The 22,730-nt window shown below is 49.1% G+C and overlaps 1 protein-coding gene across 1 annotated transcript in view; it reads right to left on the bottom strand.

Moving 5' to 3' along the window:
* Positions 1–1,703: 1,703 nt before the first annotated feature.
* The window catches only part of LOC129404992 (lipopolysaccharide-binding protein-like), a 26,486-nt gene continuing 5,459 nt past the window's right edge, over positions 1,704–22,730 (bottom strand). Inside the window, exons 5-15 of the mRNA XM_055139943.1 lie at positions 22,698–22,727; positions 20,596–20,659; positions 16,096–16,187; positions 15,422–15,598; positions 14,202–14,261; positions 12,589–12,756; positions 11,168–11,232; positions 10,229–10,271; positions 7,422–7,485; positions 6,771–6,847; positions 1,704–1,983 (exon numbers count right to left, since the gene is read on the bottom strand). Of these exons, the coding sequence (XP_054995918.1) occupies positions 1,879–1,983; positions 6,771–6,847; positions 7,422–7,485; positions 10,229–10,271; positions 11,168–11,232; positions 12,589–12,756; positions 14,202–14,261; positions 15,422–15,598; positions 16,096–16,187; positions 20,596–20,659; positions 22,698–22,727 (945 nt within the window). The 3' untranslated portion in view covers positions 1,704–1,878. The remainder of the gene's footprint in view (positions 1,984–6,770; positions 6,848–7,421; positions 7,486–10,228; positions 10,272–11,167; positions 11,233–12,588; positions 12,757–14,201; positions 14,262–15,421; positions 15,599–16,095; positions 16,188–20,595; positions 20,660–22,697; positions 22,728–22,730) is intronic.

Raw genomic sequence — 22,730 nt, 5'->3', positions numbered from 1 at the left:
GGGAGAGAGGGAGAGAAGAGAGAGAGAGAGGGAGAGAGAGAAGAAGAGAGAAAGAGAGAAAGAAGGGGGAGAGAGAGAAAGAGAGGGGGGGAGAGAGAGACAGAGAAGCACCTGCCATGGCATGGGGGTTGATGGGAAGGAACCTGGGGACTCTGGTGCTGGGAACTGTGCACTGGTGGAGGGTGGGTGGTAGAACACTGTACGACTGAAACCCAATCATGAACAGCTTTGTAAGGGTCTATCTCACAGTGATTCAATTAAAGAAAAAAACAGCAACAAAAATACCCACAAAAACCCAAAATCAATTTCTTGGCAAGAGCTCGGCTGCCCTGGAGGCAGAACCAAGCTGCCAGGGACTGAGAAGCTGCTCAAGGTGCCACACGCAAAGTGAGGGGGGCAGAGAGGGGCCTGCTTGCTCCTCCGGAATTATCTTCCATATCAACTGCCCGTTGCCTTGTCTCAGCACCTCCGCTGGGGGCCCCCGAGACGAGTGACGACCAGACAGGCACCTCCAGGCAGAAGCTTTGCACGGGCCCGGGCAGCACCCAGAGACCCTTCAGGGGTCACTTTGCAGCCGCCTCTGACGGGAGAGGGAGGGCCCCAGACAAACTGAAATTGATGCCTTGTGCCTTGCCCGTGAAACAGGACTAGGACAGGACCCGGGCTCCTCCCCTGCCCTCTTCCGGGCAGCCCAGGGCCTGAAATTGAGCTCAGTCAGCCCCCCTGGGCACTGGACCGTGAGCACCCACCAGGGCTAAATAAACTCTTTCCACGGATTCCTAATACCACAAGCAGGGGGACCAGCTGCTGTGATGATCGTCTGATGTTATAGATGAGGAGACCCCAGGGAAAGGGGACCGTTTTGTACTCAGTACTGAGTGCTGAGTACTGAGTACTTAGTGCTGAGTCCTCTGCCCGTCCACCCCAGGCCTGGATAGACAGACCAGTGAGCACACAGCAAGAGCAGGGAGGAGGCGACGCCAGGGTCTGCCCGGCCGCCCGCCAGCTGGGCGACAGCACAGCGTTCCGTCCTGGAATGCATTTCTGTCACACCCGGGTAAATGGGTCTATTCCCTGTGAATTATCTATAAGCCAGAAGCTCCATCCATCTGCTTATTAGCACATTAAAAAAAAAATCAAGTAAGCCTTCTGATTCCCAGTCCCCAGGGGGCCCGATGCCGTAACTTGGAAAAGACTCTTTATTAAGTCTAATCAAAGGCTCACTGTTCAGTAATTAGAAATCATGGCCTCATCCTCCAGGCTTGGGGCCCATAAACAACAGTTGGATAAGCTTTTGATTTGGGTTGCACCCAAATCCTAGATGGAGCCATTTCCTGTTAATTTCCACCTGTTGCAATGGGATGAAGCAGCGGGGGGCTGGGGGAGGTGGAGATTCACGCCCGCAGCCAGCAAGAAGAGAGGGAGGAACCCCTGATGGATTGAGCCCCAAGACTGAGTGCCTTTGAGACCTGGGTCTGGGCCAGGGCTGGATGATGGGGAGAGAATTCCTTGTTTCCCACTAATGCACTTCCATGATAACTCATGAGAAAGGAGAGGCTGCTCAGAGCTGTGTGCTGGAGGCCACTGGTAGGGCTGACCACCCAAAGATCCCCCAGGCAGAAAGAACGGTCCCAGGTAATTCCTTCCTTGACCAGGCAACAAATGTTTATTGGTGCTCTACTAAGGGCCAGTGGCCTGCTAGGAATAAGAATATATGGTGCACCCCCCCCCCAAAGCTATTACAGGCCAGTGGGGTACAGAGAGTGTGAAGTCCAAGTGAGAGGGGGTGCTTGTGCCAGCCGCAAGAGGGGCAGGCAGGGCACAGCACAGAGCAAAGCTGTCTTCCTCCACCCCAAACCTCTGGGACCCGGCGGCGCATCAAGAAATGCAACTTGCTGATCCAGCGGTGGCTTCCAAACTGCCCGCTGCCTCCTCGGCCTCAGTCTTCAAGTACTGGACGTTGGCGCCCAAGGACAGGAAGTCCTAGGAGACAGGATAGAACAAGCTGGTGAAGAGGCCCCTCTGGCCCAGGGCAGTGCAGCTCAGCTTTCAAGGGAGGGTCACGTCTCGGAAACACAAGCTCTGCCGGAAAACCAGGGCAGCGAATAAATCACCAGCCCGCCTGCATCCCCAAGGTCTCCATAAAACACGGCGTTTGCCAACTACTTTCTCTAAGGTAGCAATTTATCTGTCATTTCCCAAGCTGCTGCTTCCTGGCAGGCCTCGTAAAAGTCCGTTGGGTCACCTAAATGTTCTCTCCTTGGCACATAGAGCAAAATCTGAAGCTGCTCTGCTTCCCTCTTCTCCCCCTCCTAAGTTTCCGTCACCCCGAGGGTGGGGATTCCCAACCCAAGGACAGCCTGATTTTGGCCCCTCAACAATTCATCCCCTGCCTTTGAGACGGACAAACTTGACCTCGAAACACTCATGAATGTGACAGTAGAGCCCCAATCCCTAGCCGTGGGCCAGACTCAGAGAGGAGGTTTCAGAGCAGGCCTCTGTGCTTCTCAGAGGCCAGATCAGTTGGGCCACACCCCATTTTGCAAAGGACGAAACAGTCAAATTTTAGGAAATGTCATCACTCGTGTTTGAATGATAATGTGAGTCTTTGGGAACATCAGCACTTTGTAGGTGTTGACATCTCTGGGCTCAAGGACTTTGGGCTGATTTGTTTGTTTGTTTGTTTATCATCATCATCCCATTGATTGTCGATTTTCTTGAATGGTCTCCATCTCAGTAACATCCTAGCCCCTGAGATTTTAGCAGTCTCTCTTTACTTGTCCTTCCCAACAGTGCTGCATTGGAAGCTCTTTCAGGGTTAGGGGAATGAAACCCATCATTGTTACTGGTTTTGGCATATGAATATGCCAGGCTCTCCCCTGCAGGCAGGAAACTCTCGGTAGCTTGCCAGGTTCTCCGAGAGGGAGAACTAGGCTATAAGATGTTGCAGGTCCTTGAAGCGGAGTGGCCACGTACTTCTGGGAGCTTGGTTTTATAGTCTCTGGATGTTGGCTGTTGATGGGATTACAGGGTGAGGGAGAAGGGTGGGGGCCAGTTTTTTGGGTGTGACCGCCAAGCTACTGGAAAATGGGGGATCTGGGCAGAAGAGGCCCAGTCCTGATCTGAGCAGGCTTGGAGATCTCAGCCCCAGGTCCCGAATACCTGGGTTCCTATGCCGGTTCCTTCATGTGTGAGGCTCGTCTGAACGTGTGGAGAGGGGCCTTGAACATGGCTGTGGCTGGGTTCCGGAGGTCTTCAGCTATGGGGGCTCTGCTTGGGGCGGGGAGGGAAACTCAACCCACCCCCTTTGAGGGGCCCCGGTGAAGACAGCCAGGCGAGAGGGCAAAAGACTCTGCTTGTTTGCTTGTAGGTCACACCAAGGCCGAGTGTTGCTCAGGAGCTCACTCTACCTTTGTTTCTGTATTCATGGATCGTTCCTGACAGAGCTGGGTGGAGCTGTGTTCTGTCCATGCAAGGCAAGCCTCTTACCCCCTGTACTATCACTCTGGCCCCTAGATATTTATATTTATTTACTTATTCAGTCAAACCTTGTGTGCAGGGTTTGTTCCTGGTTCTGCGCTCAGGGATAACTCTTAGAGGTAGGTGCTCAGGGTATGTGGTGTGGGTTATTGAGCCCGGTCATGTGTGTGCAAAGCAAGCAACCTACCTGCTCAACTCGTCTATCTCTCTGGCCCTGTTTTTCACATGTCTGACCCACACTATTACCCTTTATTCTTTAGCAGCTGTAATTTACAGATGTTGATGGCACCAAAAGCTTCTCCTTTAAAGCTCACAAGCCCTTCCACCCAGTCACCCCACCTTAAAGATGCTATCTTCCTAGAAAACCTGAATTGTGGGCATGGGTGGACCATAAAATGCTTAATCCAAGAAGATCCATGCAAAACCTGACCTATCATACTTCAGTAGTCAAGAAAATGGTGACCCATTTAAAGGATGTCCCGGATTTCTCATGGGGCAGGTGTTAAGCTGCATCAAACCTAAGAGATGATGTTCAATTTAACAATCAAAGAAGGAAAGAAAGAAAGAAAGAAAGAAAGAAAGAAAGAAAGAAAGAAAGAAAGAAAGAAAGAAAGAAAGAAAGAAAGAAAGAAAGAAAGAAAGAAAGAAAGAAGGAAAGAAAGAAGGAAAGAGAGAGAGAGAAAGAAAGAAAGAAAGAAAGAAAGAAAGAAAGAAAGAAAGAAAGAAAGAAAGAAAGAAAGAAAGAAAGAAAGAGAGAAATAAAGAAAGGAGGGAGGGAGGGAAGGAAGGAAAGAAAGAAAGAAAGAAAGAAAGAAAGAAAGAAAGAAAGAAAGAAAGAAAGAAAGAAAGAAAGAAAGAAGGGAAGGAAGGAAGTGAGAAAGAAAGAAAGAAAGAAAGAAAGAAAGAAAGAAAGAAAGAAAGAAAGAAAGAAAGCAAAGAGCGAGAAAGAGAGAAAGAAAAGAAGGAAACAAAGAGAGAAAGAAGGAAAGAAAGAAAGGAAGGAAGGAAGAAAGGAAGAAAGAAAAGAAGAGAGAGAGAAAGAGGTATGAGCATTGGTGATGCAGATTTTCCAAAACAACCAAAAAATGTGTAAAATGCTTTAAGGGGAAAAGGAGTAACTCAACCAAGAGGCCCAAAATTCAAACTCTGAAGTATTAGGGCCACAAGTTGATGAATAATTTTAAAACTATATAATAAAGCACTATCTAGCTTAGATAGGTATTATAAATACAACTCTGGCACTTAAGAACACAGGAGGAGACTCATGATTTATAAACTTGTTTATTTTGAAGGCTTTGAAAATGATGTCATGAGCACCTTGAACCCGCCATCAGTTGAGGACTGGGTACTTATCACTAGCTGAGAGGCACCAATATGTTTTTCTCTCTTTATTCTGTCCCAGGAAATTGTGATCTTGAATTTTGTGTTCACCCCACATTATTTTTGGATATGATCTCTACATTTACACACGCACATACACATGGGAATATGAAATGGCATTATTTGAACTACTCATCTGGGCAGTTTTCCTGTTTCAGTTTAAATTTTCTAACTAAGGGGCTGGAGCGATAGCACAGCAGGTAGGGCGTTTGCCTTGTATGCGGCTGACCCGGGTTCAATTCCCAGCATCCCATATGCTCCCCTGAGCACCGTCAGGAGTAATTCCTGAGTGCAGAGCCTTAGAGTAACCCCTGCGCATCGCCAGGTGTGACCCAAAAAGCAAAAATTAAAACAAAAAAAATTCTAACTAAGATGATCTAATTTCTAAGATAATGGCTTTGTGTAGTTGTGGTTTTTCACTATGGTATTGTATTTTACAGAATAAATACATTATAATAAAAAATTAGTGGGACCAGGGGCTGAGACCTTCAAGCCTGCTTGGATCGGGACTGGGCCTCTTCCACCAGATTTCCCATTTTCCAGTAGCTAGGGGGTCACACCCAGGGACTGCCCCCAGCGCCGTGTAATTCCCACCAATGGCCAACAACCAGAGACTTAAATCCAAGCTCCCGAAAGAGATGGACGTAGAGAGTCTCTTGCCCTCGAGCCTGGCTGTCTTCCCCGGGTCCTCTAAAAGGGGATGGGCTCCAGCTTCTCTCCGGGAATTCACCTGGCCGCTGTCTCCTGTCATTTTCCAGATTTGCGAAATGGTCCAGCACTCAGTGACCTCTGATCTACAGCCTTATCTCCACACTCTGCCAGGTAGAGCTCCCGCGGCCAAAGACCTCCAGAGCCTTAGCCACAGCCATACTCAAGGCCCCTCTCCACACATTTGGTTACCGGCAAAGGAACCCAGGTATGTGGGACCCGGGGCTGAGACCTCCAAGCCTGCTTGGATCGGGACTGGGACTCTTCCACCCAGATTTCCCATTTTCCAGTATCTAGGCAGTCACACCCAGGGACTGTCCCCGGTGCCACCAACGGCCAACATCCAGAGACTATAAAACCAAGCTCCGGGAAGGAGACATCTTATAGCCTACTTCTCCCTCTGGGAGAACCTGGCAAGCTACCTAGAGTTTCCTGCCCACATGGGAGAGCCTTGCAAACTCCCCATGGTGTATTCATTATGCCAAAACCAGTAACAAGATTGGTTTCATTCTCCTGACTCTGAAAGAGTCTCCCTCGTTGGGAAGAACGAGTAAAGAGAGGCTTCTAAAATCTCAGAGCTAGGGTGAATGGAGACGTTACTAAGACTGCTCGAGAAATTTGACCACCAACGGGATGATGATGATGATGATGATGTTGATGATAATAAAAAATTCAGAAGAAACTGAAAAAACTTATAAAGGACTTTCAGGACCGGACCTATAGAGAAATCTAATAGATGGTGTTCTCGGAATGAGCTGGTTTTGGGCCAGAGTGATAGTACAGTGGCTAGGGCACTTGCCTTGCATGCAGCCAACCTGGGTTCAATCCCCAGTGCCCCAGATGGTCCCCTAGCCCCTCCAGGAATGATCCCTGAGTACAGAGCCAGGAATGAACCCCTGAGCACTGCTAGTTGTGACCAAAAAAAAAAAAAAAAAGAAGAAGAAGAAGAAGAAAGAAAAAAGAATGATATTGTCTTGTCCACATTTGGGGGTGGGAGATGTGGCTTAGCTGTCTTGCAAAGCCCCTCTGGGTGGCTTTATGGCATCTGGTGGTGCCCAGAGCATCCCACTGAGGCCAGGCTGTGTCGGATGCAGGACAGAACTGACTTCCAGCCTCCCAGGGAGTCTCTGGCCCCGATAAGTTCACCCACCCCTCCCCCACCCTCAAGCAACACCCCCCCCCCCCCCGCCCAAACCACTGACCTTGTGGGTCTGAAGAACAAGGTCATCAAGCTGAATGCTGCTTGGCAGAGGGAGGGGGAAGCCTTCCGCCAGCTTCTCTGGAGGCACAATACGGATAGAGACTTGTGAACAAACAACAATGACCCCAGCTTCATTCCCAGCCCAGGAGTTGGGGCTCTGCCTGGCGCTGCATGGAGGAGGCAGCAGGCATGGACCAGCAGGGCCTTGGGGTCAGGGGTCGATGGCACTCGCTCTGCCCCCCACCCTTCCCTCTCTCTACTGCAGCAGATGAAGGGGGGTGTCCTCCAGACACAGGGCAAAGTCTTCATGCCTCATATTAGACTTCACGGCTGGGAACCTGAGTTCAGAGCTGGGCTGCCCCTTCATCATCCCATCACCTGCCAGTCAGGGACTGGGCCCCTCAGTGAATCGGGGACGATTCCTGTGCTCCAACGAGCTGCCTTGGCCCGACCCCTCATCAGAGTCCGCAAGGGAAATAAGGCGAACTCTGACACTTCCATCTCCCAGAAAAGCCACTGGCGCTCTGAGAGGTGAAGGGACTGGCCCAAGGTCACACAGTCTGCAGAGGGACCCCAGTCCCCAGCTCCATTGCTTCCTTTCAGCCAAGGAGCGGCATCTGCTTCCTGACTTGGAAAAGCCCATCATTCTTACCGTTGACCATGGGGTAGAGGGTGTTGAGGATGTAGTAGTTGAGCAGCGCTTCCAGAAACTCCACCTGGCGGAGGACAGGGGGTTTAGGGTCCACCGTGGCCACATGAGCCCTCGAGTCCACCCCAAAGCTCCACACAGCAAATATCTATAGGACAGTCTGTATTGCTCCCAGAGGCTTGGAAATGACAGTTTACAGGTAGGTACCCACAAGTTACTTCAGATTGAAGGGTTAGAGAAGAATTCACAGCCACTGTCTCCTGTGGGGCGTGGGGTGGGCGTCAGGCCTTCACTTAGCTTTATCATTGACATTAACCTTTTCCTCTAACTGTGAGAAGGATTCCCTCAAAGACTTGTGCTCCCCCCTATTTTGTGTTGTGTATTTGTCATCCATGCACGGCAGAGCATGGCAATCTCCCCGTGGCATATTCGATATGCCAAAAACAGTAGCAACAAGTCTCACAATGGAGATGTTACTGGTGCCCGCTCGAGCAAATCGAGCAACGGGACGACTGTGACAGTGCTATTTGTCATCCCAGGGGTCCAACGCAGGTCACCTGCATGCAAGGCACGATTCTGGTTGTTGAGCCACATCTCAGAGCCCTTTGATTATTTGTACAGGTTGGAGAGATAGCAGAGCGGGGAGGGCTCTTGGCTCGAGTGAGGCTGACCCAAGTTCGATCCCCAGCATCATAGATGGTCCCAAGCACCGTCAGGAGTGGTCCCTGAGCAGAATCAGGACTGAGCCTCGAGCACTGCCAGGTATGGCTCCAAAACCAAAAACAAACAAATAACAATTAACTACTTATTTATTTAAAAAAATTAGTCAGTACAGAAATGTGGGGGGCAGGGATGTGTCTCAAGTACTAGAGTAAATACCACTCATGGGCAAGGACCTGGGTTTGATCCCTGGGACCCCACGCCCCTTCCCTCCCAGAAAAAGACACGTTTTCTTGAGTCTTTTTCTCTTTTTTGGCTTTTGGACCCCACTTGGGTGTGGTTGGGGGCTAATCCCTGTTCAGTGCTTGGGGATCACTCTCAGGAGTGGTTGGGGGAGCCATGCAGTGCTCAGGAATGAAACCAGGGTTCCTGCATGCAGAGCACGGGGACCCCAGACCCTTCAGCTCTCTCCCTGGTCCCATTTTTGGTTTTACAGTGGCCGTGCCTTGTGGTGCTGGGGAAGGAACCCGAGGCTTCACACATGCCCAGCACATGTCCTGTCACCCAAGACAACTGCTGGGCACTCTGGAGAAGTCCCCTCCCCCTCTTACTCCTGCCCAGTCAGGGTTCCCGGAGTCTGGGGGGAAACCCAGGGTTGGCTGATGAGTCTCATCCAATTTCTGGATATTGTGACTGGTTCAAGAACGGACAGGTGGGAGCAGGGAGATGGTACAGCAGGTGGGCACTTGCCTTGCAAGCAGCTGACCTGGGTTCGATCCCTGGTACCACATGTGGTTCCCTGAGCCTGCCAGCAGTGATTCCTGAGCCAGAAGTAAGCCCTGAGCACCACTGGGTGTGGCTCCCAAACCAAAAACACTAACCAAACAAACTACGTGACCAAGGTGAATCCAATGAGAGCTAGCTCAGAAAGGTTGTACATATTATTTGGAATGAAACGAGGCATTGAGGAGCTAGCACAGGGTCAAGTGTTGGTGACCTCGATTTGCACTGCGTGGCACCCTGAGCATCACTAGGCTTAGCCCTAAAGGCCCTGAGCACTATGTGTGTGGCCCTGTGGCCCCTGGCTCTTCAGGGGCCCCATCAGCACTTTATCTTCCAGCCCTGGCTCGAAGTATTGCCAGGAGTGGCCCCTGGGTCCCTGAACGTGGCTTGGAAGCCATGTCATGGCTAAGTCACTGTGGTTGAGATGGTCGTCTCGCAAGTGTGTGGTCCTGAGTTCAATCCTTGCTTCTGCCACATGCATCAAGCACCCTTTGGGGCAGCTCTGTTGCCTGTGACCCCTTGTCTCCCATGTCAAGTGATTTCTGGTCACATCACCGCAGGTATGTGTAAGCAGTGCAACAAAGGGGAGTTGGCCCCATAACAAAAATATGTGCAGGCCCAGCCCGGTGTGTGAGCACTGCAGTGTGCCCCGGTGAGCCCCATAACCAGCCACGCATGAGCGTCTCCCAGGGAGGGCGGCCCCAGTGAACATGGTGGCCAAGCATGCCGGAGCTGTGACCTGGCGTGCACCCCAGCTGGCACTACAGCCAGGCAGGCGTGAGACCCAAATCACTGCAGCAGCCTCAACAGTGAAGGGCATGGCAGGGAACAGAAAAATGAAATAAATGTTAATATTTTGTCTCGGGACAACATATGACGGCAAACACGCAGAGCTGGCGGCTATTTCCGGTGACGCTCAGGGGACTCTGCAGTATCATGAATTGAGCCGAGTGCCACCTGCATTTTAAATACATGCTCCAGCCCTCTGAGCCATCCATCTCCCCAGCCCTGGAGAGAGGCCCTCGGTGCTCTGATTCAAGTCCCTGGATGCAGCGATGCTTGAAGTCTTAGTGGTTTTCGTGTTTGTTTTCCAGTTCTATGAGCTCCTACGTCCCTCCTGTCTGCACAATGAGCTCTGAGTTGGCTTTTATCCCTTGCAGCTAACAGGATGCTGCAGAGAACAAGACTCTAACATATGTTGTCTTATACAGGGGCATAACTGTTCCTTGGTCCTACTTCCTGTCCTCGAGAGCGGAGTCTGTATGTCTCAAGGTCAGAGAGAAATTCTTTCAGTGTTTCTCTAGGTGCCATAGTCGGGCCTAGCCAACATTAATACCCAACTCCATCCATAAATAAAAGCAACTTACATTAAATACTCCGACACTGGATTCTTTCAGCTCCAGTTGTATTCTACAACAAACAGGGGGAGGAATCAGATATCTGGGTGCCTCGCCCATGGCCCACCCAAGCCAAGTGTGGCATTCTAGCAAGGAGGGGGCACAGAATGGGGGTTGAGGGTGGGTGGGAGTGACACAGGTGTCTGGATAGCTGGCATGACACGGCTTCTCTGGAAGCGTGTCAGAGAAAAGAGGGTTGAGAAAAGAGCTCAGGAGTAAGCTGTCATTTCAGATTGTCAGTATGTCTAAGGTTCATTTTCTGAAAACAAGACAAAACAGAACAAAAAGTATTACTAGAAAAACCTTCAGAAATCCAGAAGTAGTGGGGCTCAAGCGAAAGCACAGCAGGTAGGGTGTTTGCTTTGCACGCGGCTGACCCGGGTTCGAATCCCAGCATCCCATATGGTCCCCTGAGCACAAACAGGGGTAATTCCTGAGTGCAAAGCCAGGAGGTAACCCCTGTGCATTGTGACCCAAAAAGCAAAAAAAGAAAGAAAGAAAGAAAGAAAGAAAGAAAGAAAGGAAGGAAGGAAGGAAGGAAGGAAGGAAGGAAGGAAGGAAGGAAGAAAGAAAGAAAGAAAGAAAGAAAGAAAGAAAGAAAGAAAGAAAGAAAGAAAGAAAGAAAGAAAGAAAGAAAGAAAGAAAGAAAGAAAGAAAGAAAGAAAGAAAGAAACCCAGAAGCAGTGATGAGAGTTCGATGGAAAGGAGGTTAATGGGGCAGTACTGAGGAGGCCAAAGAACTGAAGCGACTGGAATAAAGTTTAAGTTTCTCTCCCAAGTTGTGTCTCTTACCCCAAGACTCAAGGAGGAGTTCATCACACCCCAACCAAGAGCAAGCCCATCAGTAGAGAACTGGTTGGTGTTCGGGAGCCCAGCAGAGCGCCCCCATGTGGCAGGGGGCTGACTTACTTTCCTGGCTTCAGGAACCCAGTGATGTTGTTATTGATGGTCAACACGGCGGAGATATTAGTGGCCTAGAAACACCAGTAGGAAGGGAGGGGTTTAAGTAAGGGAGGAGGAGAGTCTGACACAACCCAAGGGCCCGAGGACCAACGACTGGGTAAAGTGACTCTGGCACATCTACACAATAGAATCTTATGCCGCCCCAGGAAAAACAAAGTCATGAAATTTGTTTATAAATGGCTGGACCTGGAGAGCACCATGCGGAGTGAAATGAGTCAGAAGGAGAGGGACAGACAGAGGGTGACTGCACTCATCTGTGAGATATAAAAATAAGCGTGAGACTAATACCCACGGACAGTAAAAACCAAATACAAGGGCCAGGAGGACTGGTCCATGGATGGAAACTTGCTGCAAGTGGGAGGGCAGGGGAGGGCAGTTAGGGTAGAGAAGGGACCAGTAAAACAATGATAGTTGGAAAAGATCTGAATAAGAACTGAGTGCTGAAAGTAGTTAAAGAGATATACATCATGACCTGTCAGTACCTGTATTGCAAACCATAATGCCCTGAAATGGGTGGGGGGGAAGAGAGAGAGAGAGAGAGAGAGAGAGAGAGAGAGAGAGAGAGAGAGGTGGAGTACTGCTGAGGGCAGGTGGACTGGGAGGAAAACTGGGGACATTGGTGGTGGGAAATGTACACAGGTGAAGGCACGGGTATTGGCACATTGCATGACTGAAACCCTATCATGTAACTGTGTATCTCATGGTGATTTAATTTAAACAAACAAATAAATAAGGGAGTATTTATTTATTTATACTGTCACATGCAGGAAGGAGAACTGTGTGGGCCTGTTGTTTCCTCTGAAGAAATAGTTCAGGGGGTTCAAGCAGGAACTTGTGATTAGACTGTAGAATCCCAGAAAGACCATTATAAGTGCTCAATAGATGTTTGAGCGTGAACACTTTTACTGAGAGCCATTCGGCTTGGAGCAGATTACCAAAAGAAAGGATTGTTTCTAGCTATCTCAGGACCAAGTTTCAGTCCTGATGAGACTATTAATAAAATAATACAAGGTGGAGAGATACTAAAATGGGAAGGGCGCTTGCCTTGCAAGCAGCTGACCTGGGTTCATCCTCGGAATCCCATATGGCCCCCCAAGCCTACCAGGAGTGATCCCTGAGTGCAGAGTTGGGAATATGCCCTGAGCACCCCTGGCTGGGCCCAAAAATAAATAAGGAAAAAAAAATATAGAGAGAGTGCTAAAAGAAAACATGACAAAGGACTATTAGATCAGGGGTGAGGGCAGAAAAGAAAGGCCTCCCAGATGAACGAATATTTAAATTGAAATATGAATGCTAGCCAGGTAGTGAGCTGGAGGAAAGGTGTGCAGGGAAGGGTAGCCACATCTGCAAAGACTTTTGAGCCTCACCACAGCAAGCCGGAAGACAGGCTCCTTGACAGAGCTGGGCTGTAGCACGAAAGCTTCAATCTCTATCTGCGGTGCCAAAGACAGGTTCCCAGGACTGATGGTCAGGAACGGGGCAGAGGCCAAGGACCCCTGGAGTTCCATATTCATGTTGGGGTACTTCCTGGCTAACTGGGGACAGAAAGAAGAGATGATGAGATTTTCCGGGAGGCCTTGGAGGGAATCCTATAAAGCTAAGCGCGCGTTTCAGCTGGTTTTATTTACACAAAGTTCTTCGTCGTTTCCTCTTGCACTCTAACTGAACATCTTTCCAGGTCCGAGACGTCTGTACTGTCAATTCAAGATCTTGTTGTGTTCCATTGAGCATGGGGACCGTAACTGATTCAATTTATGGTCTCCAAGGGTTTTCCATTAAAATCATCCCCTGACCCCAGCCAGGACTGGGAAGACAGCTCAAACAGCTGGGAGGAGAGCAGGAACCCTGGAGTGAATCCTCACCCACCCAGGAGTGACCCCTTAGTAAATACTAGGATACCAGGAGCAGCTCTGGGGGCTACCAGGAATGAAAAATAAGAGAGAGTGAGAGAGAAGAAGGAGAGAGAGAGAAAAAGAAAGGAAGGAAGAAGGAAAGAAAGAGGGAGAGAAAGAAAGAAATAAAGAAAGAGAGAGAGAGAAAGAAGAGAGAGAGAAAGAAAGAAAGAAAGAAAGAAAGAAAGAAAGAAAGAAAGAAAGAAAGAAAGAAAGAAAGAAAGAAAGAAAGACAAGAAAGAAAGAAAGAAGAGAAAGAAGAAAGAAAGAAAGAAAGAAGAGAAAGAAAGAAAGAAAGAAAGAAAGAAGGAAGGAAGGAAGGAAAGAAAGAAAGAAAGAAAGAAAGAAAGAAAGAAAGAAAGAAAGAAAGAAGAAAGAAAGAAAGAAAGAGAGAAAGAAGGAAGGAAGAAGAAAGAAAGAAAGAAAGAAAGAAAGAAAGAAAGAAAGAAAGAAAGAAAGAAAGAAAGAAAGAAAGAAAGAAAGAAAGAAAGAAAGAGAGAGAGAGAGAGAGATCAAAAATCACCACCCCATTGTGCACACTTTTTCTTCTTTTTTGGGGGGTCACACCTGGTGATTGATGCTCAGGAGTTACTCCTGGCTCTGCACTCAGGAATTAGTCCTGGCAGTGCTCAGGGGACCACATAGGATGCCAGGGATCAAGTCTGGGTCAGCCGTGTGCAAGGCAAACACCCTCCCCGCTGTGCTATCTCTGTATTATCTCTCTGGCCCCCTCCTTCGTATACTCTTGACTGTTTTTGAAGAATTTGTCCCTTCTTAGAAGTTTGCCTCCTAGTCCCCACTCCCTAACCACTGTCACTGGTGAGGGTCCCTTCCGTGGTACATGCTGGTTGACGTTCTTTGGGATTCTCAGATATCCCTGATCAGACACTGAGTGCTTGTGGCTCCGTGTGGTCTCTGGAAGGGAAGGGATTCCGATGCCCACAGCAGCCCTTCACTGGGGGCTCCTTGCCAGTTTCTAAGTCTTGGCCAAGCTGGGAAGAACAAAGAGGTTCTAAAGCAGCCCCCCACACCCCGCCGCCCACAGGTTAGGGGTTTGGATCTGCCTCGTTCAGTAAGGGAAGGCTTACCTGAGGGGCAAACGCACGGAAGGACTGGGTGTTCAGCCTGATGGTCGAGTTCGGAGGAATCTGCAGAGACACGGTGAAGTTTAAGGTGCTCCCGCTGTGCGGGAGGTTTAAAGAGAGATGAGGAAATGGGGTGGGGGTGTCCGAGACCGTCACCCTGCAAACGCCCACTGTATATCTGCTCTGGTGTCCGAGTCCCTGGGGTCCTGGCTGCTCTCCTGGGGCTGTAGGTGACACCCGGGCACACTTAGAAGGCCTGCAAGGTAAGGCCGGCAGGCACGCACACCCGGCTTGAGGCCTGGGCTTGTGGCTGCCTGGTCTCAGGCTGGTCCCTGTAGCTCTCTGAGCCTCGGCGTCCTCTTCTGTAAAATGAGCATAAAAACCGGCTCCACGCTTGGGTGGCTGGAAGGGCTAAGCCACAGGATGTGCACAAAATACAGGTTCCACCAACACGGGTGAGCACCTGAGGAGAGCAGTGCACCCTGGGAGCAAACACAACCACAGAAGAGCCCGTGCACGTGTCACAGACCATTCAGAGGACAGAGTGAGTCACTCTGGCCAGGCACCGGGAGCCCCTGACTTACCATCAGAGCGAAGGGAAACATCCAGGTCACACTTAGTGGCTTCCCTCTTCCCCTGAGACTTTCCCGGGCACCCCGACCTTATAGGGAACCTTAAGAAATCGTCTTCTGAAACCCAGAGATTGTACAGGAACCGGATGCAGGGAACCACTATAAAGTAGGCACTTGTGATCCTGTATACCCCTGAGACAACTGTCCTAGAGTAGAGGGCGAGGGGCCTTGATCCCTCTTCACCAGGACTCACCCCCAGTCATGAACGACACCAACAATCATAAATAAAGTTACTTTGGTAACAAGGAAGTACCCAGCCATGGTCAAAACGGCACATGGGCACAGTGTCTTCATAATTCACCAGGGTGAGGGGAAGTCAGAATCCGGGAAAATGGTCTTGATGGGGACAGGGGGCAAAGTCAAACACCGGCCAAAAACTCACAACAGGCTACACAGTTCCAAGGGAGAAAGAGTTTTGACTCAGGGCTTCCCAGAAGCCAGGGAGAAAAGGGAAATTGTACTCATTTCTCTCCTGGCCTTGACCTTTCCCCTCAGTTACAAGCCACCATTTCATGAGTATGAAGGAGAAGGAAAGGAAAGATAAGAAAGATAAACAGGCACCGTTGCCATTGGCTTTGCTCCGTGACATACCTTGTCGTCCGTGATGGTGAAGTTCAGGTAGCCGGCCTGATGGTACACCAGGCTGGCGGTGTTGAAGACGTAATCAGAGATGGTGAAGTAGACCATCCGGTCGTACTCCTCAGGAAAGCTCATGGCAGGAGCAGAGAAGGGAACTGGGGTGTGGTGACCAGGGTTGAAAAACTCCCCCTGACGAGAGAAAGAGAACTTTTCCGTCTGGCCAGGCCGAGCCAGGTAGTCCCTTGACGGCCGGATATGAGGCAACGGACCAGCCACACTGCCTGAAACGACCTTTGGAGACTTCTTCCTTTGGGTTAAAGTGTCCTGCACTCATAGCCCTTAATGAAAAGTCCCCTCCAAAGCTTTGGTAGATGAAGCCATGGGACTGAACAGCCTGGCCTTCTAACACCACCCGGGGCCAGCTCTGACTCACCTCACTGCATCTGAGGGGAAGAAGAGGAGTGGAAGTTTCTAGGCCAGAGTCATGAGTCTCTGCCCAGGGGAGACCTCTGTCCCTGGACACACTCCTCCCCGTCACCCCATCTCATCCCGCCCTTAACAGCTTAAAGTGTGGGGAGATAAGGACAGAGAGGACGGCAGGGACACAGGAGGCCCCTGGTGGGGGCTGGCCTTGAGGAATTGCCACGCAGACCCACCACCCAGAAGCTCCGGGGCGGGACCCTCACCTTAAACATCACATCCAGAGACCGGTCTGTGGCCCGAGGTGCCTCCATTAGGCTGTAATCGATACTGGCAAAACTGTCAATTTCTGCTGTGACTGTGGGGTCAGGGACAAAGCGATGGAGAAGGATTGAGGGCTCAGCCTGACCCATTCACCCCGAGGCTGTCTTCAAAGCCTCCTGGCCCTCTGTTTCCACCCGGCTCAGCCCCCCTTAGTGGAAGCCACTTATTCAGAAAGAGATAACACAGCTCTTCTCGTCACACTCTGGATTAGTCATGAGGTGGGGGGACGTAGGTATGCTACACGTGGGGGACTAGGGGGTTTCTCTCTCTCTCTCTCTCTCTCTCTCTCTCTCTCTCTCTCTCTCACACACACACATACACACACACACACACAAGAGCAGAACCCAGGTCTGGTAGCTCCTTCGGACCTGGAGACTTATCTCTACTTAGGCTTGTTCTTCGACAAAACAAGCCTTCAGTGTACTGCTTCCTGAGCGGAGGGGAAAAGGCAGCTGGACTAGAGAAGGGATCACTAAGAAAATGATGACTGGAGGAACCAGTTGGGATGGGAGATGCATGCCGAAAGTAGATAATGAACCAAACATGATGACCTCTCAGTGTCTGTGTTGCAAGCCATAATGCCCCAAAGTAGAGAGAGTGTATGGGGAATATTGTCTGCCATGGAGGCAGGGGGAGGGTGGGAAAGGGGGGGTATACCCGGGATATTGGTGGTGGGGAATGTGCACTGGTGGAGGGATGGGTGTTTGATCATTGTGAGATTGTAGCCCAAACATGAAAGCTTGTAACTATCTCACGGTGATTCAATAAAATAAATAAAAAAAAAAAAGCCTTCAGTGAACACCGACGGCATAGCTGTATGGCAGGGGGGGTGTCCTCGAGCCCTCATGCCCCTCGTAAGCCCTGGAGGGAGGTGGGTTCTGTGACTTAAGCACTGTTGAGTCTCTGTGCCTGCCGGGACCACCCCTGAAGGGACAGCGAGTGGGATGGGGACCTAGGAACCAAGGCAGGGGAGCGCCCCTGACAGTTTGTCAGGCACTGTCCCTGCCAACTTCATGTGCGCATCCTGGATCCTGGGCCTTCACTGGCAGATCGTCGGAGGACGCGCTAAGATGTGTGAGGGAGGAGGAGGATCTGTGACGGTCCCCTGCCCACTATTGGCAGTAACAAAGGACACTAGTGAGGACAAGTCCAATATGGTGGAAGACCCCGCAACCGTTAAAATGGAGTCACTTGGGAAAACTGGTTAAGATCTGCCGATGCTGTCCTGGGGTGTCTCCTGGGGTGCTTTAGGTCATCAGCTTGAAGTCGTTGGCCACAGACATGCATCCGCACGTGCTAGCGTGTCCACAGAGACATTCCCCTTAAGGGTCTAGAACAGAAACTCCCCACATCACCGTCACTGGAGGCTGAGTTAAAAACGCTTCCACAGAGGGACCCTCCATAGCAAGGAGAATGGGTGCAGTCACCACGTGCACAAATTACTGTGGATCAACCTCACGTGTTCAAGTCAAACAAAGAAATCCTTCTGCTTCCGGTAAAAGACTTGGAGTCCTGTGTGGTTCCATTCATGTACAAAGTACAAAACTCATGTTTGCTGGTAGACGTCGGGGAGTGATGGGCAGATGAAGGTACAGAGGGGCCCGGAAAGACCACTGGTGTTCTGGGTTCTGATTTAGGATCTGGTACCAGCATGGCTCAGTTTATGAGCTGAGTTTATCTGTACCCTGGGGATTTGAGTACTTTTCTCTGTATGGAAGCTTCAATTAAATTTTTTATGAGAATAAGGGCAATGTATGAGCACTGATAGAATATTCTCCTGGACACAAAATAAGTTTCAGCAAATTCGAGAAGACTGAAATCATGCCAAGTATCTTTTCTGACCAAGTGGCATGAAAAATCCAACATATGTAAGTCAATAAATGTGGCACATCATTTATTCAACATCGAGAAGGAAGCTGTAAAATTTTCAAATATGTGAAAATTTACACATATTACACATATCCCTGACAACAAATAGTTTAAAAAAAATCAAAAGGGAACTATGGCCCTCTTCCCAATATGTACCAAGACAAATAAAAATACAAAATAACTGAAGTGAAGGGATACTGCAAAAAGTGTTTCTAACATGAAAATTGAAGGGGATAAATGATTTCATTAAGGTAAAGGTAAGATCTGTAAAATAAGCAAATTGCATTATTTTTCAAAAATCTGAAAAAAGAAAGAACTAAGCCCAAAATTAGCAGAAGGAAGGAAGTAAAGATTAGAGCAGAGACAAATGAAATAGAGAACAGAAAAACAAAGATCAACACAACGGAGCTTTTGAAAAATAAGCAAAACTGAGAAAAATTTAGCTAAACTAAGGAAAGAAGAGAGAAGACACAAGTAAAATCAGAAACTAAAAAGAGAGATTCCAACTGATACCACAGAAATGCACAGGATCATAAGAGACTGCTATGCCAACGAACTGGAGAACCTAAGAGAAATGTACTATTTCTAGAAAAACATGATTTACCAATACCGAACCAAGAATAGAAATTATTAACAAAGCAATAAAAAAGTAAGGAAACCAAAGCATTAATAAAAAATTTCCCAATAAAGGAAAGCCAGGATCAGATGGTTTCACTAACATATTCAGGAGAATTGATGCCAAATCCTTTTCAAACTCTTCAACACACTGAAATGAAAGGAATATTTTCAAACTATCTTTTAAGATAGGTATTACTTGATAGCATTGCACGGACACCAAAGCCAGTCTACTTTTTGGGTCACACCTGGCGATGCTCAGGGGTTACTCCTGGCTTTGCACTCAGGAATTACTTCTGGTGGTGCTCGGGGGACCATATGGGATGCCGGGAATCGAACCTGGGTCAGCCACATGCAAGGCAATGCCCTACCCGCTGTGCTATCACTCCAGCCCCCCAAAGCCAGTCTGATGCCATGTGAAAGCAAAGCTACAGACCAATAGTCTTCATAAGAAAAGATAAAAAAATCTTAATCAACTCCCAGCACACACAATTCAAAAAGATATTTAAAAGAACATATTCTGGGGCCGGAATGAGAAGATAGTGGGTATGGTGTTTGCCCTGCATGCAACTAACCCAGGCCCAATCCCACATGGTCTCTTGTGCATCTTTCAGAGTGATTCCTGAGCACAGATCCAGAAGTAAGCCCTGAGCACTGCCAAGTGTGGCTTCTTCCCACAAATAAACCCTCCCCCCCAAAAAAAATCATATTCCATGATCAAGTGGGATTTATCCATGGGATGCACGAATGGTTCAACATATGTAAGTCAATAAATGTGGCACACCATTTGAATAAAATAAATAGGTATGACCAAAAAAACTGGTCCTCTCATTAGGTAAATGATCAGAAGAGACATCTTCCTAAGGAAGACATAGCGATAGGAGAGGAAAAGACGCTTTGCATTACTAATCCTCAGGGAAATGCCGATCCAAGCTACAATGAGATATCGTCACACACCTACTAGATGTCTATCATAAAAAACTTAAGACCCAAGAAAATGTCATTGAAGATACAAAGGAAAATAAGGCTGGTGCACTGCTGCAGGGGGAGGGGTTAGTAAGTTGGTGGATCGCAGCTACAGTGGAAAACAGTGGGAAGTTCATAAAAAAAAAATTAAAAATAGAACTACCCTGTGATACAGCAATCCCACTTCTGGGTATGCATCTAGAGGAAGTTCAAACAGGATATCGAAGAGCTGTATCTCATGAGCACTGAAGCATTAGTCACAACAGCCAAAAGAGGAAAACACCAGAATTGTGAGTCAATCGGTAAAAGGAGGAGACTGAAATATGTGAAATGAAATATCCCGCTATGAGAAAGAAGAAAATCCTGACAAATGTAAGAAGGATGGTGAAAGCGTATGGACTTCCAGTTAGAGGAAGAATAAATCTGGGGATCGCATATGCAGTATTGGAAACAGCACTGACACTGTTTTACGGACTTGAAAGAGCAGATCTTAAATGTTCTCTTCACGAAAAAGAATTAAAAGATGAGATAGAGGTATTAGATAATATTGCAACAGTAATCACAAAAGGAGTAACACATAAGTGCATCATATCAACACAGTCAACACCTCTAACCTAATGCTATATGTGAGCCTATGTCTCAGTAAAATGGGGAAAATTTTTCAACGTTTTAAGATTTGAAAAAAGTGCACTGATTTGGACAGATGTCTAAGTGTATAAGATAAAAAAAAATGTCCATTCTCTGCAGACTTGCATTTGTTCACAATGATGCACTACATTAACAGGACGACAGATATGAATGCTTACCTCTACCTCTGTAGGTGCAAAGACATTTACGAAAGCAAACACCCTATCTTGGAAGAAAACTAGAGGCAAAAAGAGAGCCTCCAATTTTTCACAGGCACTCTGCCCCGCCCAGTGTTCCACACGGAATGCATGTTCTCACAGAAATGACGAGAAACAAACCACCGGGGAGGGGCTGGGGTGTCCTACCTGGCAGAGTTTGGAGATAAGGCTGTAGATCAGAGGTCACTGAGTGCTGGACCATTTCGCAAATCTGGAAAATGACAGGAGACAGCGGCCAGGTGAATTCCCGGCAGCTCTGGGCCGGCACGAGGCTCCCAGTGATTTCACTGAGATCATGAGCGGACAGTGGGGAGGGCTTCTCTTGTGCCCATGCCGAGGAAATGGAGGACGAAAACTGGGTCCTTTATTTATTTATTTATTTATTTATTTATTTATTTATTTATTTATTTATTTATTTATTTATTTATTCTTTTTGGGTCACACCAAGCAATGCTCAGGGGTCACTCCTGGCTCTGCACTCAGGAATTACCCCTGGCCGTGCTCAGGGGATCATATGGGATGCTGGGAATCGAACCTGGGTCAGCCGTGTGCAAGGCAAATGCCCTACCCCCTGTGCTATCACTCCAGCCCTGAAAACTGGGTCCTTTAAAAGTGGCTCTCAGGGGCCACGTGAGAGGGCCTGGGTAAGGGGACCCTGGCCTGCTGGAGGCCTGGCCTCCACCTCCGTCCTGGGAGATTTTGTCTAAGGGGCCCTGTCTCGGTCTCCAGAGTTGAGAGGTGAAAAGCAGGACGAGGGGCCTGGAGAGAGAGCTCAGTGCTGCAGCACATGCCCCCCCCCCTCCCCCCGCAACCATGTGAGACCCTTCCCCACCCCAGGCTTACTCCTGGCTCTGTACTCAGGGATGACTCCTGGCTGGGCTCTGGGGACTATGTGAGGGGCAGGGTTTCAAACCCAGCAAAACAGAAGGAACAGAAAGGTTATCTGGCCTCTGGGGCTGGCGTCCTGCTATGCCTGATTACATCACCAGGGGGCACTCAAAACCTCTGTGTGTGTGTGTGTGTGTGTGTGTGTGTGTGTGTGTGTGTTTCCATCATCCTTCATTACATTCTTCCTTCCCAAGTACAGTCACAGCTACAGACACTGCTCCAGAAATGGAATGTTGAGAAAGCCAAAAGTTAACACAAAGCCCTTTGTTTTAGCCCAGAATTCTAAAATGTGGTCATGAGATTTGCTGGTACATGGATAGACATGGAGAGTATCATATTGAGTGAAATGAGACTGTGGGAGAAGGGGACAGACACAGTATGAGCACTTGCAGGATATAAAGAAACAGGGTAGGAGAATAGTACCCAGAGTCAACGAAAACGAAGGCCGGGAGGGTTGGTCCTTAGCAAGAGTCCTGCCACAATGTGGGACGGCAGTTAGGACAGAGAAGGGATCACTGTGACATTGAGAGTGGGCAGTGATCGCTCTGGCTGAGATGTGGGCGCTGCCAGGAGGTGACATGATGTGCAGGGTACCCTTTCAGAAACAGTGCTGCGAGCCACAGTGCCTCAAAGGGAAAAGGGAAAAAGTAAAGTGTCTCTCACAGAGGCAGGGTGGGGGCTGGGAGGGAGACTGGGGCGATTGGCGGAGGTTAGTGGGCACTGTGGAGGGACGGGTGCTCGGACACTGTGTGACTGCCACTCAATCATGAACACTTTCTAACTTTGCATCTCACGGTGATTCACAAGCTCAAAGGAGAAGCGGCTGCTACATGAAGGAACCGAAGAGCCCCAGGCTGAGTGAGCTCGGTCAGCAGGAGGGAACAATACCGAGCCATCTCTCTCATCTCTGGGACATAAAGAAACGGAGCAAAGGCGTAACAACCGGCTAACGGTGGGGCTCTGCACGCCTGAGCTTGCCGAGGGGTCAGGGGACACTGGTAGAGGGAGGTGGACACGGGTGGAGGATCTGTGTTCGAACACGTGGCGCTCTAGCATGACAGCGGTATAAATCACAGCGCCTCAAAACCAAAACAAACCAAAAAACCCACAATTTTCAAGTTCTCGCATCCTTTCCAGGTGGGACACAGCTCCCTGGAACCCGCCTACCTGGACAGACTCAGAGCTCAGAGACCTGCACGTTGCCACACGCCGTGTCTGTGACCTTGGCTGAGTGAATGGTTTGACCTCCCTGGGCCTTGTGCCCAGTGGATCTGGGTCAGAGCCCACAGTCCAGCTGGACCAGAGGGCGGTGTGAGCGCTGTCTGGGCTGACCGGGCGGGCGCAGCGGCCGGGCTGTTTACCTTGCTCTCCATCTCTCTTCGGAGCTTGGACTC

The sequence above is a fragment of the Sorex araneus genome, chromosome 5, assembly GCF_027595985.1.
Source record: "Sorex araneus isolate mSorAra2 chromosome 5, mSorAra2.pri, whole genome shotgun sequence".
NCBI lineage: Eukaryota > Metazoa > Chordata > Mammalia > Eulipotyphla > Soricidae > Sorex > Sorex araneus.
This window is presented reverse-complemented; position numbering and strand designations above follow the sequence as displayed.